Source organism: Lutjanus erythropterus, chromosome 2 (genome assembly GCF_056507025.1).
Source record: "Lutjanus erythropterus isolate fLutEry1 chromosome 2, fLutEry1.hap2, whole genome shotgun sequence".
NCBI lineage: Eukaryota > Metazoa > Chordata > Actinopteri > Lutjaniformes > Lutjanidae > Lutjanus > Lutjanus erythropterus.
The window spans coordinates 42580804-42596511 of NC_139318.1; the positions used below are offsets into that span (position 1 = coordinate 42580804).

General features: G+C 39.8%; 1 protein-coding gene across 1 annotated transcript in view; it reads right to left on the bottom strand.

Annotated features, from left to right (window-relative positions):
• Positions 1-261: 261 nt before the first annotated feature.
• asip1 (agouti signaling protein 1) overlaps positions 262-15708 on the bottom strand; it is a 35317-nt gene continuing 19870 nt past the window's right edge. Inside the window, exons 2-4 of the mRNA XM_084745874.1 lie at positions 4152-4320; positions 2977-3026; positions 262-1128 (exon numbers count right to left, since the gene is read on the bottom strand). Of these exons, the coding sequence (XP_084602000.1) occupies positions 964-1128; positions 2977-3026; positions 4152-4314 (378 nt within the window). The 5' untranslated portion in view covers positions 4315-4320 and the 3' untranslated portion in view covers positions 262-963. The remainder of the gene's footprint in view (positions 1129-2976; positions 3027-4151; positions 4321-15708) is intronic.

Sequence of the window (15708 nt, forward strand, 5' to 3'; positions counted from 1 at the left end):
ATTTGACGGTCTGCATGACTGACAGGAACTGCTCCACTGTGCACTCACTCACTGAGCTGGAGGATCAGTGGGAAGGAAAGAGCCTGAGGAGACAGATATTTTCACATCCGACATGGTGAATTAAGGGTTTATTTCAACCCAAACCAGAGTTGGTGATTGCTTTAACAGTGGAAAGGCAATTGGTTGTATTTTTAAGTTTGACAAGGAAAAAAGGTGTAGGAATATTTCTTTTCTTGACATTTTGTGAGTTCAATTTCTTATCACATTTAACTATAGTTGTCTTCAGGTTTTTTTTGACTGGCAGTGGCAGCAGGTATGTGATAAAACTTTTACTTCCTCTTCTCTTCTTTCCTTTGTTTTTCCTCCTTCGAAAACTGTGATGTGATCGTGATGTCGGCTCTGAAAGGATCTATTTGGTGACATCTGAGGTTAGGGCAAACAGGAAGGAGCTGAACTTAACAAAAGGGAAGCGAAGAGGTGTCATTTCCAAACTTTGTCTGAGGGGAGGCCCACAGTCTCTGACCCTTGGTATAGGCACTAAATAAAACAATAACACTAAATATAATACTATAATAATACATTTTATTTGTACAAGGCTTCATAAGATATTTGATATCCATTATAATCAAAGTATGAGTAAAAAATAATGTGTACAAATAAAGCAATATATAAAATTGTTTGAGCAAACTTATGCGTGCTAAAAGCTCAAAGTAAAATACAAACTTTTTCACACTTTTATTTGTGTTTTCATTGCAGTGCTGAAAGCAACCCTGTAAGATTTTAATAAAGTTCACTGTGGTGCAGTCCTCTGTGGTAAAGTGCCTTCATGCAGTGAATTTTAAACAAAGTTACAAACCGAGGACTGGAAGTGATTCATCTCTCACGGCGTTCACTTCGCGTGGTTTGCTTTGGGACGACGCTTTGTTCTGCTAGCTCGGAGCCGGGTCGGGCCGCAGCAGCCGTTCAGCAGCGAGGGTTACCCATTCGGCAGTAACAGACAGTTCTGAAGAGCCGACACTGGCAAAAGGCGCAGACGTCACAGCACACGTTGCCCGGAGATTTACAGTTTCCCCCTAAGGCGGTGCAGTTAGCAGGAGGACGAGGGTGCTTCTTCACACCAAATTTGTTCTGAGAGACAGAGAAAGAAGCAGTTACAATACATGAGATCGTAATGCAAGAGCTGTTAGCTTCTTTTGTTGGAACAGTAAGCAAATAAGATAACAGGGAAAATATGAGCTCAGAAAAAATAAAGATGTGTTTTGAGTGAAACTGCTGGTATAGCAGGATTGCGAAAGAATATGAGATATGCTTGGTTTTAGTAAAAGGGTGACAAGATAATCTCAGTAATAAAGTTCCACTTACTAGCTTTATCTCAGCTTTCAATTGCATCTTACCAGTCAACTCCATTGAACATGTCATGTGGACCATCTGCAGAGCAGTAACTGCAACATTGCACCTCCATAATAATGAATGAAACTGGCCACCAGCCACATTGACATATGCATAAAAAGATGGCAGCTCCATACAAGTTATGCCAAAACGTCTACACTTCCTGCCGTGGTACAAAACTAAAGCCAAAATATCCCGGATACGAGCACTGCCCTCTTGGTGACATCCTTTGGCGCCAAAGTGTGCGTCGTAGTGGCGGCAGTGTCGCAGCCGTGCTTTCGGGTTCCCGCCCACACAGCCAATGGGCTCAACAGTGATCAGAGCTCAGCCGTCAGTCGCGGCATGAAATCCTGACAACCAAACAGAAAAGCAGCCAACCCAACAAACATCAGTGTGATAAGAGCTGTCTAAAAAAAAAAAAACATCTTTGGGAATAAAAAAACATATTTGATGTGTACTTTGAAGTTTTAGTTTGGCTCATCGCCCACATTATTAACATCGGGAAGGAAGGATTTATGACTTGTACTGCAGCCAGCCACCAGGGAGCAATCGACATGTTTTGGCTTCACTTTTGGGAAGCTGTCATCTTGTCTATTTCTACATATAGTCTCTGCAAAGTATATGTTGAATGAAGTTTTTCCCAAACATGGTTTCGGTCCTTATCATGCTGATGTTTGTTGGACTGTTCGTTTTTCTGATAAGTTTGGTTTTAATGAGTTATTTGATGGCATAAAAAGCAGGTTCATCATCATCATGATTGACAGCTGAGCTGTCGGCTGGCTGTATGGGCAGGACCTCCAGTCTTCATCACCACTGCACAGACTCTAAAGTGGGACGAAGTATATGTGGGGATCTTAGTGGTGAAATTGTGCCACGCTCTATAAACATAACAACAGGCCAGTTTTCTACTTATAATTTTTACATAAAGTGTGCACATTCCTTGCACGCAGAAATGTATATATAAAGATAGATGCAAAGCGATATAAAATTTCTATATTAAACTCCCAGTATACAGGAAACAACCAGCTTATTGGCAGTTTGGGTTCGGGGGATTATTATTTATTGTTTCCTGTCATCAGAATCCATTGATAACACCTGACGAGAGAGATTGAAATGACTGAATGACAGGGAAATAATAAAAATAAATTAAAAAAAAAAAAAAAAAGATGAGTGATGTGGCATTTATTTTGTCGGTACAAGCAAGAGGTTGCTTAATAATTTTATCCCTTATGTAGCCTGTAGATATTATAACTATTACATAAACTCTGGGTGAAGAACTGAAGACAAAGCTCACCGTCTTCTTGTTTTTCCTGTGACTTACTCAACCCAAAACGTGCACTGCAGGTGTGGCCAGTAAAAAGATACAGCCTGCTGAACATATGCTCAGAGAACAGTCTGCATACATCATACGTGTTTAATGTAACCAAAGTGTTATGATCAAGACCATGAGCAGGACCATTACAAACAGCTTAAAATTTAGAAAATAGTTAGTAAGTGGAACTTTTGAGAAGATATTGGTACGTTGATATGACATATTATTGTTTATATGTAAGGTTTTTTAATGAACACAGCTCTTTTGTCACATACCTTTTTTGGTTTCTTTGTTTTCTTGTTCTTCTTTGATGCTTTAGGCAACTCTGAAAAAGAAATTACATAATGAAGATGCTTCTTAAACTTTCACAGCAGAAAAGAGGTGTATCATCAGCATACATGCTGATAATGCTACAGTGATAATGCACTTATATAATGCCATAATTCCACCAGGCACAGCTCTATCACATTGCATCTGTGACCCAGTTTTGTTCCATCCTCCACATACCATAACACCCCACCTGTAGTGTTTCAGAAGCTGAGCTTTTTGCCTCTCCAGTTTAGTTGACTTGTTAAATTTTTCATTGACTTGTGTGCTTCTACCATGGACAAGTAGGCTTTGCAATTGAGTGCTTGTTTTTCCTGCACAAGGTGTTTTAGCCTATATACAATAAATCAGATGCACCATGTCGTTCCTGCGTCTAACTTCCTGCCAAGCTGAATCTGCTCTCTGCAGCTTGATGCGACTTCCATCAGACATAGACAAGGCGTGCATTAGAAGCAAAGTACAGAAGGATGCTTCTGAAAAGAAGATCTCGCAGCCTTAAAGTGACGCTGCCAAGCCTGTTGGAATCAACAAATACAAATCACAATGGGAGAGATTCTGTTTGAGATCATCCTACAGGACTGTCCCAGAGTACAGAGAGGACACAGCAGCAACTCTCACTTGTTAAGTAACTGACTTTGCATCAATCGATTCGTGCTAGAGGTTAGCCTGCCACAGTTCATGTTGGCACAGTTTAGCTTTTCTAATTAGTTCACTAATTATCTTGCATTTTGTGCACACTGTTTACAGCGGTGGACACTAACAGAGTACTGTGCTTTACTTGAGTATTTGTTTTTTTGGAAATTTATGACTTTCACTCCAACTTTTCATATTTCAAAGACAAATCCTGTACTTTTGACTTCACTACATTTCTGCAAAGGTTGTAATTGCTCATTACTTTTAGGCGAAACAAACAACAATCACTTGTTTATTTCCAAGACTAGCTGGAATAGCTGCCTTGCAGTCTTGTGCATTTGTCAGTGTAGTGTGTGTAAACATGACCGGGAACATAAATCATGAATTGCATAAGTTAAAAAACATTGCGATATTTAAACAATACTATTCAATCTGGACTGTGACTGTAAACATAAAGTGAAAATACTTAGTTTTAAACTTGCAAACTTACCTACAATAACTACAGGAGGTGGGCCTACCTCAAGGCTTTGGGACAGAGACCCAGATACGACCCTATTAGTGGAGAGTCTGTCATCTGGAATCATGTGGGCGGAGCCAAGGATGTAGTCTGTCACAGCGAGAACGAAACAGCCGAGTAACAGGAGGGCATTCATCTTTCTCTGGAACGAAAGTTACAACAATGGATGCTTAGAGTTGATGTTTGTTTTTGTACGCAGGAGGTTAAATCTTTCCAGCAGGGGTTTGTTTTTGTGTTTTTTTCTTAAACCAGCGAGTCACTTCCAATCATCATCTTAGTACGAAGTTTGGTCACCAGTGAGAACGCTTTTCTACCAACAGGAGAAAAAAGAACTTGTAGACTTTTAGACGGAAGAACAATAAATTTGTCTAAATTACCATATTAGGTAACCTGTGGCTCTCCTCTCTAGTGGCTCTCTGTGGTTTTGACAGAAAATTATACGGAAATGAATAACGGTTCTTTTTCGCCATTTTAATTTTCATTTATCATTGTTACAGGCCAGGGGTCAAATACCTTTACTATCAAAAGAGCCATTTCTGGCTAAATTTCTTTTTAAAAATCTGTCTAGAGCTACAAGTACTCTTAAATCTAATTCTAAATCTTTATTTTCCTTGAAGACTTATTTTTTTGGGATATGGTGTCTGTAGCTTTGGGAGACTTAAAACTAGTCACCAACAAAATTCAGAGGAAAAGGTGCCAAGCTGAATGCTTAGGCTGGGACTCACATTTTAGTTGACGAAATATTAAAACATTTTTTATTTAGTGTATAAGCTACCCAGTTTACAAATTACAATGATAAAATATTGATTTTGTCTCCATATAATCATCATTCATCATAGGTCTATGGCTTAGCACCTTTTCCTCTAAATTTTGCCGTCAGCTGGTCTTGAGCTTCCCTTCCCAGCTATGTATGCCAAATAAAAAAAAAAGAAAAAGTAAAAAAATCCAGTGGAAAAGAGAGACATTAACAATTGTGTCTCCTGACAGATTCTTTCTTCTTTTTTGGTTGAAAATTGCTGTTTTGATAGTAAAGGTTGCTGACCCCAAAAAATGTCTTGGTTGAAGTTCAACAGTTCAGTTGAAGATGTTTGCTTTCAACATTGCTAGAAAAACATGAATGTCTGGACCTCATTTCCTGCCAATCCATCCAACAATCATGTCACATAAAATCACAAATGTTAACCTCATGGTGGCATGTGATGAACAGTCAGAGTGTCACCAAAGTCAGCAAGTTTCTAAGTGGTTCACCAAAGTGGTGGACCGACCAACAGACTAACATTCCCATTCCTACACTCTTAGAACATAAGAGTTACTGAAGGGTTCTTCCTGAAGGGCTGGGGTTCTACTCAGTACCATTTGTTTTTGAAGAGCCCCTTTTTGAAGACAGAGTTTTTGTTTGTAAGACTAAGGGTTCCATTAAGACTCTTTTCATCCAGACAAGCCCTTTTGGAAGAAAGAGTTCGTCAAGAATTGTTGAAACTCTTTCGTCAAAGATCCATCAAGACTTCCATTGGAATATAAAAAGGTTCTCACGAGAAACCCCTGGAAATGTTCTTGTTAGCACCCTTAGAAGGTGGAAGGGTTCTGGATAGAACCCTCATATGGCCTTTTTCCACCAAATTAGCTCTCAGTCTTGAACCAGTTCCATTCAAGATCCTTGGAACCATTGTAATCAAGGATATCATCAACAGAGGGGCGCTGAACAACGAAAAACAACCTGTTGAATATGACACACCCACTTTGGTTCCTGAGAAAAAAAAAAGCTTGTTTTGGTTCCATCTAGGAACCCAACTTTTCAGGTTCTGAACCAGTTTGGTGGAAACGCTATGAAGTATTCAAAATTAGGAATTTGAATCAGAATGGGGCCGGTTTCACGTTGGGGGAAAAAGGCCATAAGAAAGGGTTCTCGGTGGAACCGTTACACCATAGAAGAGTTCTCTATGGACCCTTTCATAGGGGCTTCTGAGTGAAACCTTTCCCAGATGGTTCCAGTTGTAACCCTTTATACTGAGTTCTAGGGAGAACTCTCTGACAAGGTTCCAAGTAGAAACTTTATAAGGTAAAAGGTAGCACCGCCTCCTGTAAGAATGTAGCACAGTAGTGCTAGTGTGGCTACTGCGGGTTATAGAGCAGATAAACACGCAAAGTAATAAAAAGAAATAATGTGACTAACCTTGTTTAACCAGTGTTCCCCAACAAAGGGCTAACTCATTTATACGAAACAAAAGATCATTGTTCTAGGATGTGTTTGTAGTTGCTGGACATATTTCAGCCTGGATCAAAGTAGTAGACCAACATCCAGAGAGGAACGCTATTAGAGTGGCTAAAATAGCATTTAAAATTTGATTTGATTGATTCGGGGTGATGTCATCTGTTGTCTTTTGCAACAGATCGACATGATTAGGTATCTCGTCTTTGTGTCCATGAATGTCACATCGCCGTCAGAGAAAGTTCAGTAGAAACCTGAATGTCTTGTTCAGGATTGTGTCAATCATCTGCATGTCTTCCTGCTCACCTGCTCAGCGTTGCATCAACCATTTGTTTGCTTGGAATTTGGAGGCATGTTTACAATGACAGTTGGATTTCTGCTGTTTCTGGAATCGCTCCAGTCTGTCTTGCTATCCACAAAATCTACCTAATAAATAGCAGGTGGTCCTTTGTTGAAAAAATAACCAGGCTCTGATGCGTCTTTGCTAATCTGACACAGTGCTTCTCAGTTCATCTCGTAGACAATTATGTGTTCAAATATGCGACAGAGTTCTGCTTTTCCTTAACAGCTGCTGTGTGATGATGTCACTTCCACAAGCGACGGTGCTGCCTGCAGGGGCTGCCTCAGACGTTGGAGAAATTAATACTAATCTTGGGTGCAGCTGCTAAAGATTGACAGCTAAAGCTAGAAAAATACTCTCTGCTTTTGTTGTCTTGTGCTGGCAACGACTGCAACTTTAAGTCATGCATCATGTGACTGCTTTAATTTATCATGACTGAACATCCGATCTGATTTCACATTTTGCTGGACAAGCAAACAAAGTCTTTTCTTTGGGTTTATTTTGTTGTATTTTATTTTAACAAGAGAACCACCAACATTCCAATACCCCCTCAAACTGCCGAGGGGAAATTTTTACTTGGGTCCTTTTAAGTCTAGAGTTCTTCACAGTTCTATTGTCTAAATGGACCAAAACAGTACCATGAAAGATCTACCCAACACAGATTAAGGGTTTTTTTTGTTTTTTGTTTTTTTTGAGAGACCCCATCCTGAAAGGACAGGAGGACAGTATGACTTTATCCAAATGCATTGTAGAATGGAGGATAATTAAACCCAATCAATGCACCAGCACTGGCAGAAGCATGGTTCTTCTCCATTAGACTTTTAGGACGTGATTTTTGTTATTTTGACAGTGACACAGTCTCATTCAGCTGCCCGGTTCACATGCACACAAGTGAGAAACAGCTTGTAGATCCAGATTATTTTCGCATTTAATGCAATGAATTAAGAATTTGTTTCCTCATACAAGGGTTGGTGTTTGTTGGAACACTGGAGAGACAAACCAAATCGTTTATTTCTAGCGTTGTCCCCTGACGGTTGATCAGATCATTATTCGGAGACGCCTCATTCGACTGAGATTCTTTCAGTTGAGCGTTCTTTTTTTTTCCTTTGTCAGTCAGTGTGCGTTATAATTATAGGATAAAATTGACAGGTTACAAAAATGCACAGTGAGGAATTAAGGGGAATCATAAATATATTTTAATGAGACAAGGTCTCAAAATCACCCTAAACCACAGAGCTAACTGTGATGGACACAGGTGACATATGGTCAGCCACTTCATCAGAGTGCACCGGTGGACCACGCAGAGCAGGTAATAATCGCTTGTTTGTGTTTGTTTTTCGCAACTGACAGGCTCAGCCAACATAAAGGATCGTGACAGTGAGATATCTTTTTTAAATAGTAAGATATGTTTTGTTTCACCAGAGACAGTTGTTTCATCGCTCTCGCCAAACTCACCAGACTCCTTTTGCAAATTCAACAGAAACAAAATAAAACTCACCAAAAATATCTTAGCTTGCATTTCCACTGTTCAAACGATCACCAACTCTGGTTTTAATCAATGAGGTGAAGGACCATGAAGCATGCATTGCAGGTGGCTGTCTGAGTAGAGAAGCTCTGCAGCTCCCCTGACTTAATGCCAGACTAACTTAAGGAGGGCACACACTTTGATTTTCTATGACTGTATGAAAATCTGATGTTTTCACAACATAAATGATGAAAAAATGCACTTTCAACTTTTCACTGAATTAAGAAAAAGGGCTGGGAACACTTGGCAAGTTTAATTTTTGTGTATTAACACATTCTAGCACATACTGTACACATAGTGAACTCGATGTTTGCACACAGCTGAAACTCATGGTGGTGTGGACACATCTAGTATAGCATCAATACACTGGCATGTGGGGTGGCCAGGGAACCCAGTTGGCAGAGCATGTGCCACATGTACTGAGGCTGGGACTCCTTTGCAGTGCCTGTGGGTTTGACTCCTACCTGTGGCCCTTTGCTGCATGTCATCCCCCTCTTTCCTGTCATATCTACAGCTAGCCTAACCCAATCCTCCACTTAATTTTTTTAAGGAGTAATATGCAGCATTGCATGTGCAAAAAATGAGTATTGCAGTCTAGATAGTGAGTTGGAGCCATACACTGTATTAAATAGGCTTTAATCCTGTTTAATATACGATCTCTGGCTGAGGCAAGTTTTTTTCCCCTGCCACCTCCTCCCGAGACATGGCAGAGACAGTCAGACCACAGGAGCCCCACAGGAGTGTGGGATGTGTGCAACATCCTACATTGACAATAACAAGCTGCGACAAGTCCTCGACTGTAAGTTTACAACTGTCAGTTGTCTATCATTGCAAAGTCAGACCTGTTATTCTCAAAACAAAAGCCCACTGCTCTGAAAATTACACACTCTGGACTCTGGCTGCTTGTCTCACTGCCTGCTAAACTCCATTAACAATTTGCTTAATTGAATAGGAAAACGCATCTGTCCTTTCAACAAGATTAATAATGATCTCTCAGGACGCATAAAAAGACACTCACTCATTTGGCGAAAAATTTGGCATTAATTTGAACTCTGAATAATGTGAAACAGACGTGCAAAACAGTTATTCAGAAATTTCAAAGGGGGACATCGAAGTGAGTATTTCAACATATTAATCTCTGGTGACACATCATGGTCATTTTATGATTTATTACAGTAAATATGTTGCAGATTTGACCTCAACCTTTATTTATTCAGGGGGTTTCACTGAGGGTAATGCTCTCTTTTTCAGGAACGCCCATTCACAGTTGCTCACACCTGGAAGCTGTCCAGATCAACCACAGCCTGATCTGCCAGCCACCGAGCAGAGCTGATGCTGCTTCACGTCAAAAGAGGCCTGTTGAAGCGCGTTTTGGCATCTGATCGTGAAGGCACCTCCCTTTTGAGGTTTTCTGGGTACATCCAATAGGTAGGAGACCCCGGGAAGACCTAGAAAACACTGGAGGGATTATTTATCTCATCCTCAGAAGGAGCTGTGAGATGTTGCTCTGGATAGGAACATCTGGATTACCTTGCTTGGCCTGCACATGTTGGTCTGCACAGGCTGTTATTCTGTCTTTTGACAAAAGGTGATGAAGCTAAGCAGAAGGTTGCAAGTGTTGCTTGAGCTGCTGGGTCGGTTTACTGCTTTCAGGCCAATAAAAAAGGTTCAGCCAGGAGGTGTTATTTCCTTCTTTTCTGTTTTTCTGCAGTTTCAGACTCTTGAAACAACCAGTCTCCCTATTAAGGACCAGTGATCTCCTTCCAGACTTTTATTTTCAGTTTTCTACGCTTTTAACTTTAGTGGTGTTTAGTTGTTAAATCTCCGCTCTTGTTTATCCTTTTCTTGGCAACAGGATTTTCTTGCTGTGCTTAATTTACTTTGGTTCCTGGCTTGTTGGCTGCAGGCCTTGTTTTGCATTACATATATTACCAGAGGGTCGACAAAATAAAAGAATGAAGGAACTTTTAGTAATTTAAATGTTAGGTGGCAATCACCCCTTTGCCAGTAATAACTATTTATTTATCTGTAGTTTTTTATTCAAAATGAAAATTAGCTAGAATATTTAATGTTTAGTTGCTGCATCTTTGCCACAAATCTAAAAATTTCTGGGAAAACAAGTTGAAAGTGTTCAGGTGGGGCTTTTACACGGTATACACGGTATACATATATTTATGTAAGGAGACAGTGATTTTCAGACTTAATTTCTGATTATTAGTTACAAACTGTGGACTATGGAGCTTGTGTTTGTCAGACAGTATAAGGGGGGTAGATAAGCATTTTATGTTTGCTGTACGACATCTGTAGCAGTGATTATTAATGGTGGGCTGCACTATCTGATTATTAACATCAAGGATATTATGTAAAAGCCAGGGGTACAAATAACTAGTTGTATTTAAAGTCTGTGCAAAGTAATTACCGTTTGATTCTACCAAGTACGGCGTGTCGGCCCCATGGTTCTGATCCATCGTCCGCACGGCTGCAAACCCCACCAGCGGCGTTTCAGAAGCATTTCAGCAGCGAAGCGTCTTGCCCGCCTGATTATGTTTACTTGCCCAGATTTTGTTGATTAGGTCCTCTTTCCTCGCTCTTTGTGCTTCTACCATGGATGAGCTGGCTATGTGGTGAAATGGTTTCTTTTCTGTCTGTCTTTATGATTGTGGGGTCTTTTATTTTGAAAATTAACCAGATTTTTCCTGCCTTTTCTGTGTCTGACTTATTGCCTGTTCGATCTGCTCTGTGCTATTTGACGCGGCATCCGTCAAAAATAGACTTGTCAGGTATTTGAAGCAGAGAGAGAGTTTCTAGGACGCGCTGAGATGCTGCTGGTGGAATCACAAACATTGTAGAATGGCTGTGATCAGCTCCAGCATAGTCGTAACGCGACGCAGCCATGAAACATATTATTGTTACATGTTATTAACCACCCTGCCGAATTTGGATGATTAGAAAAAAATGCCAAGTATATTGTTTAGATCATTTTAAATCATGAAAAAAGGGCAGATGCTAAGGGCATGTTTCACGCCAATGTTTCAGTGTCAGACACCACTATGACCTGAAAAAGACCTGAAACTTAAACACTCTAGCAGCTTTATTGGTCCTGTACAAACATCTGAGCCATGAGGATGATATTTTTGGGGGTTTCTGAAACTGATAGAGTCACTGAACACGTCACCAAGCCGTGTTTTAAGTCTGCCTAAAAAGTGCTGAACACAGAAATTGTAAACAACAAATTAACGGTCTAACTCCATGATTCACTGTTACAGAGTTCTCAGTCTTTTCACATTTTCTGTGACTATTTTCTAACATATATAATATGTTTTGGAGAAAAACTCCCTTTACACAGGCTTTAAGTATGGATTACACTATGTAATTGAGTACTGAATATTTTTTGAGAAGAATACTTTGCAGTTTTACGTAAGTATTTTTATAATACCAACAATTTTACAAGAAGTTGAGTAATATTCCAGTAATAAAACTTATTTCCACCACTGCCAAAAACATTGCGCATAAATTGCAATTTGTAACAAAAGTTAATTCCTTTTGAAATGTTTGGAACATTTTGTAGTGTTGACTCATGCAGTTCAAAGGTGGAAAATGTCACTACCAATCTGACAAAATCCTCCCCCCAAAAAAGCCAGATATACTGGGCCATGTATTTTATTCACTTTAGGGGGTTTTCTTTTTCTTCCATGACAACTTTGGAATGATTTCTATCTGACATGAAGCTGACCACATGTTTTTTAGTGAGACAGGAAACAACACAAGTCTTTACAGCACCTCTGAAGCCCACAGGCAGTGTTTGAGACTACAGATTTTCAACAGAGCATCACTTTAAGCATTAAGCAGTTCCTTTGAAAGCAGTATAAACACTGAATGTCACACACATTGTATTTGTCAAATAGCATCTCGGTCCACCTTGATACGTCTGGATCAACTTTAAAGCATCGAGCAAGGAAGATCAGAGTGACTGCTTCTCATGAGGTTTTGGAAACCCCACTTTAGTGTGTTGATCCGTTTCAAAGCAGAATGATTTGAAGAGGTGAAACAATTACAGAAAACTCTGCAGGGAATTTAACAAGCGGCAAAAATGCGTCCAGATGTGTGGTCATAAGTCTAGTTGCTCTACATGCTGACCAGATATGAGATGCAGGCTGTAAAATGCTGCAGAGATAAGAAAATATATCATTACAGTATTTTCTCAGTCGAAACATTAAACCACCCCAAGCGATTTGCAGATTAAAGTTTAGTTTTATGTGTTCATCTTTTGACATGCAGGCTCAATTCTTGTCTCAGTGTCTAATGTTTCAGACTCAGATGTGATGTTTTCCAACTCCTTTGAAGAGCTAAAAGCTGCGGAGAGTCTCATTTCAGATAAATCTGGACCAGATGGACACGGTGCTAAGACATTAAATGAAAATTTGATTTCTTTAATTCCCTGCGCTTTGTACAAGTTTCAGTGAAATTACGCGGTACGTGCACAACAGGCCAGCCATTAGGAATTATGGACAGGAAGACAAAATTTTCTGAACCGGGCAATTTCAAGTAAGCCTTGAAATGACACTGATGGAGTCTAACAGCCATTTCCAAATCCAGTGTTATAGACCCATCCAGGCCATGCGCTCTGTAGACTGTACAACCAGCGCCGCTCCCACTGCCTTTTCCAATCATCCTGTGACCAACTGTGATCTGATCTTACACTGCACGTGGCATGAATCTGCAAACAGCGTGGGCACAGTGAAAGGAGATGCTTTCCTGGCTGAAAGAAGCTTTGCGCGGCCTGTCTCCCGCAGCCCTTCATCTAAGATCTCACCGTGGCTGCTGCTTATTATTCCATTACTCCCTGCAGATATTTCAGACTGATCCGGTGTCATGAAATGCAGAAAATGACTGTTGTTTCATTTTATCGACGCACTTATAATGGACAAAGACGCTTCTGAAAGAAAAACAGCTGCACCAGAACGCTGTAAAGGTACAATGTTAGTGTTAGCATTAGCTTTATGTTAGCTTTTTCAGCTCAGCTTTCTTCAGGGCTAAACTCTTTCACTTTTACAGCAGTTTTACACTTTCACAAAACTTTTCTTGGTCTTGAGAAGGTGCAGCATTTATTAGCTGACTGATAAATTCAATTTGCCGTGCCCAGGGGCCACTTTCGTATTATGATAATAGCCCAGGGTTCAATTTATACACAAATATTTAATTATATCTATCAGGACCATGACTTGTCTTTCTTTAAAATTCTACATTTTCAAATGAAATGACTTGTTAACTCACTACAAGGATTGACACTAGGCCTATATGACACATAAATCAGATATTTTACTGCATTTAATAGCCACAACTGGATTTTAGTTGCAAATGATTTGGTTGCATTTGAATGAGTTTATATAAAACAATAAACCTCTTCCATCATGTAATCACTGACGTGTTGGAGTGATTCATAAACTGCTCCTGGCAGTGACAAACTTAATAATAACAAAATTTTAATTATTTTCATGTGTGTAGGATGATATGCAATTGCCCAAGCAATGGCCAAGAAACATTATTTAACAATTACTGATTGTCCAAACACAAAAATTCACAGAATAAATAAATCTATTGTCACAGAGAATTGCCGTAGCCAATCAGGCCACCTGCCATCTTGTTGGGGGCCAGATTTGCCCCACAGGCCAGAAGTTGATTATCACTGCTGTAACCTGTACAGCTCGACAGTTCTCTGCTCTGCTTCAATCTCAGTCTGCTGCTCGCTTTCACTCACACATTAAGCGCCAATCCATTCTTTAAACGAGTCTATGCTAATAACTGTACGCTTCAGTAAAATACAATCATATTTATTTGTTAAGGAAGTCACAATAAACTGCCATCTCGGAGGAAAAAGTCCATACTGTCACAGTTTGACATTCACAGCAAAATGCCACTTTTGTCAATCTTGACGGGAGACGGGTGAGTGCACCACGCTGCCTGCAAGAAAATCCAGAAAGTAGCTCTTGTGAACCAAAAACGGTGGCACTGTTACGGTCACCTCAGACACAGTGGGACGACTGCAAGGTCAAGAAAAAAGAAAAATTCTCTTGGATTCTCTCATGTGAAAATGAAGTGGACTTGTTGTAGTTATGTGGTGCTGAATGGAGAGCTCCTGCAAAGAGTAGTTTACATTCAGTTTTTAATATGCTGCAGCGTCCTTTGTAATTGTACTGTGACATGCAGAGAAAGAGTAATTATATTATGTAATTAAATATAAGTTTTCATAAAGTACCGTTTTTCTCTGTGTACCTTTTTCTATGTAATTTATTGACTTGTTAATGTCTTTTGCACGGATGGACTAGAGGGTCTTGAAAAGAACGACACAAAAATAACCTCTTGGACGCCCCGATAGTAGATAAAGTGCCTTCTAGGGTGTCCTTCAAGTGGAGAAACACAATGCAGTGCCATACAGGCTGCCGTACGTTAGTTAGCCTCTAAATGGTTAAACATTTAGTTGTTCCCTCTATGTTTTTATTCGAGGTATAGTAGTTGTTGTAGTTCAATTTTTAATTTAAACCAGGGATTAGAACTGCTTCACCACAAATGTATAAAAACTTCTGCAGCACCTGTGCCCTGCCTCATATAGGTGGTGCCTTTATTTATTTTTTATTTTTTTGCCCTCACCCCTCAGACAGCCTGCGTTCACCACTGGGTTTTCCAGATGTTTATCACACAGGATAATTTGGGTGGTTAACTTGTCAGCTTGTCGTACTGTTGAGGTGCATGATGTATAAATATGGGGTGGTTTCCATTTTGCAAACATTTTCATCTGATGGGATCAGAGCATTCAATATCATTATCAAACTTCTGGGGCATGAAGTAAGTGTGCAGGGGTTACCTTTGTTCTTCTTCACTGTGTTGAGACATGTCATCACTGTTATAGTGCTAAAGTTATTACTGAAGAGTTCATCATATTCAGGGAAAAGTAGTCTCTTTTTGTAGTGATTGAATGGTACAAGGTATTATTGCTGCAGCTTATGTTTGTACAGCATTTGACTGTTTTTGTTGTTTTTAAAGGGAAAGTTCACCCCAGTTCCCCAGGCCGTATCTTCTAATGCAGCTTTATGTAAGTCACTGTACAGGAGAACATCCTCCATTTCAACACCATCCACAGCTATTCGATTTGTATTTTTTTGTCCATCTCGGCTGCTGTGGCTGTTTTTTTTCTTTGAAACCATTTTCGCATTATTTCACCAGCAGTATGAACCTCAGGTAACACGGCATTAACATAATTTATTTTTCCTGTTCCTCGGCTTTCACGGGTCACTGAACTCCACTGCTGATGCTGTTTAAAGTAAAGCAGAACTTCAGTCTCCAAACTTGAAAAGTTCTTTTTATCATTTGATGTCAGTTACGTCACTGAACACCCCCTGACATACAGTACAGGGCAGGAAGTGTAGCCTTACACAGTATAATTACAGCCATTATGGTC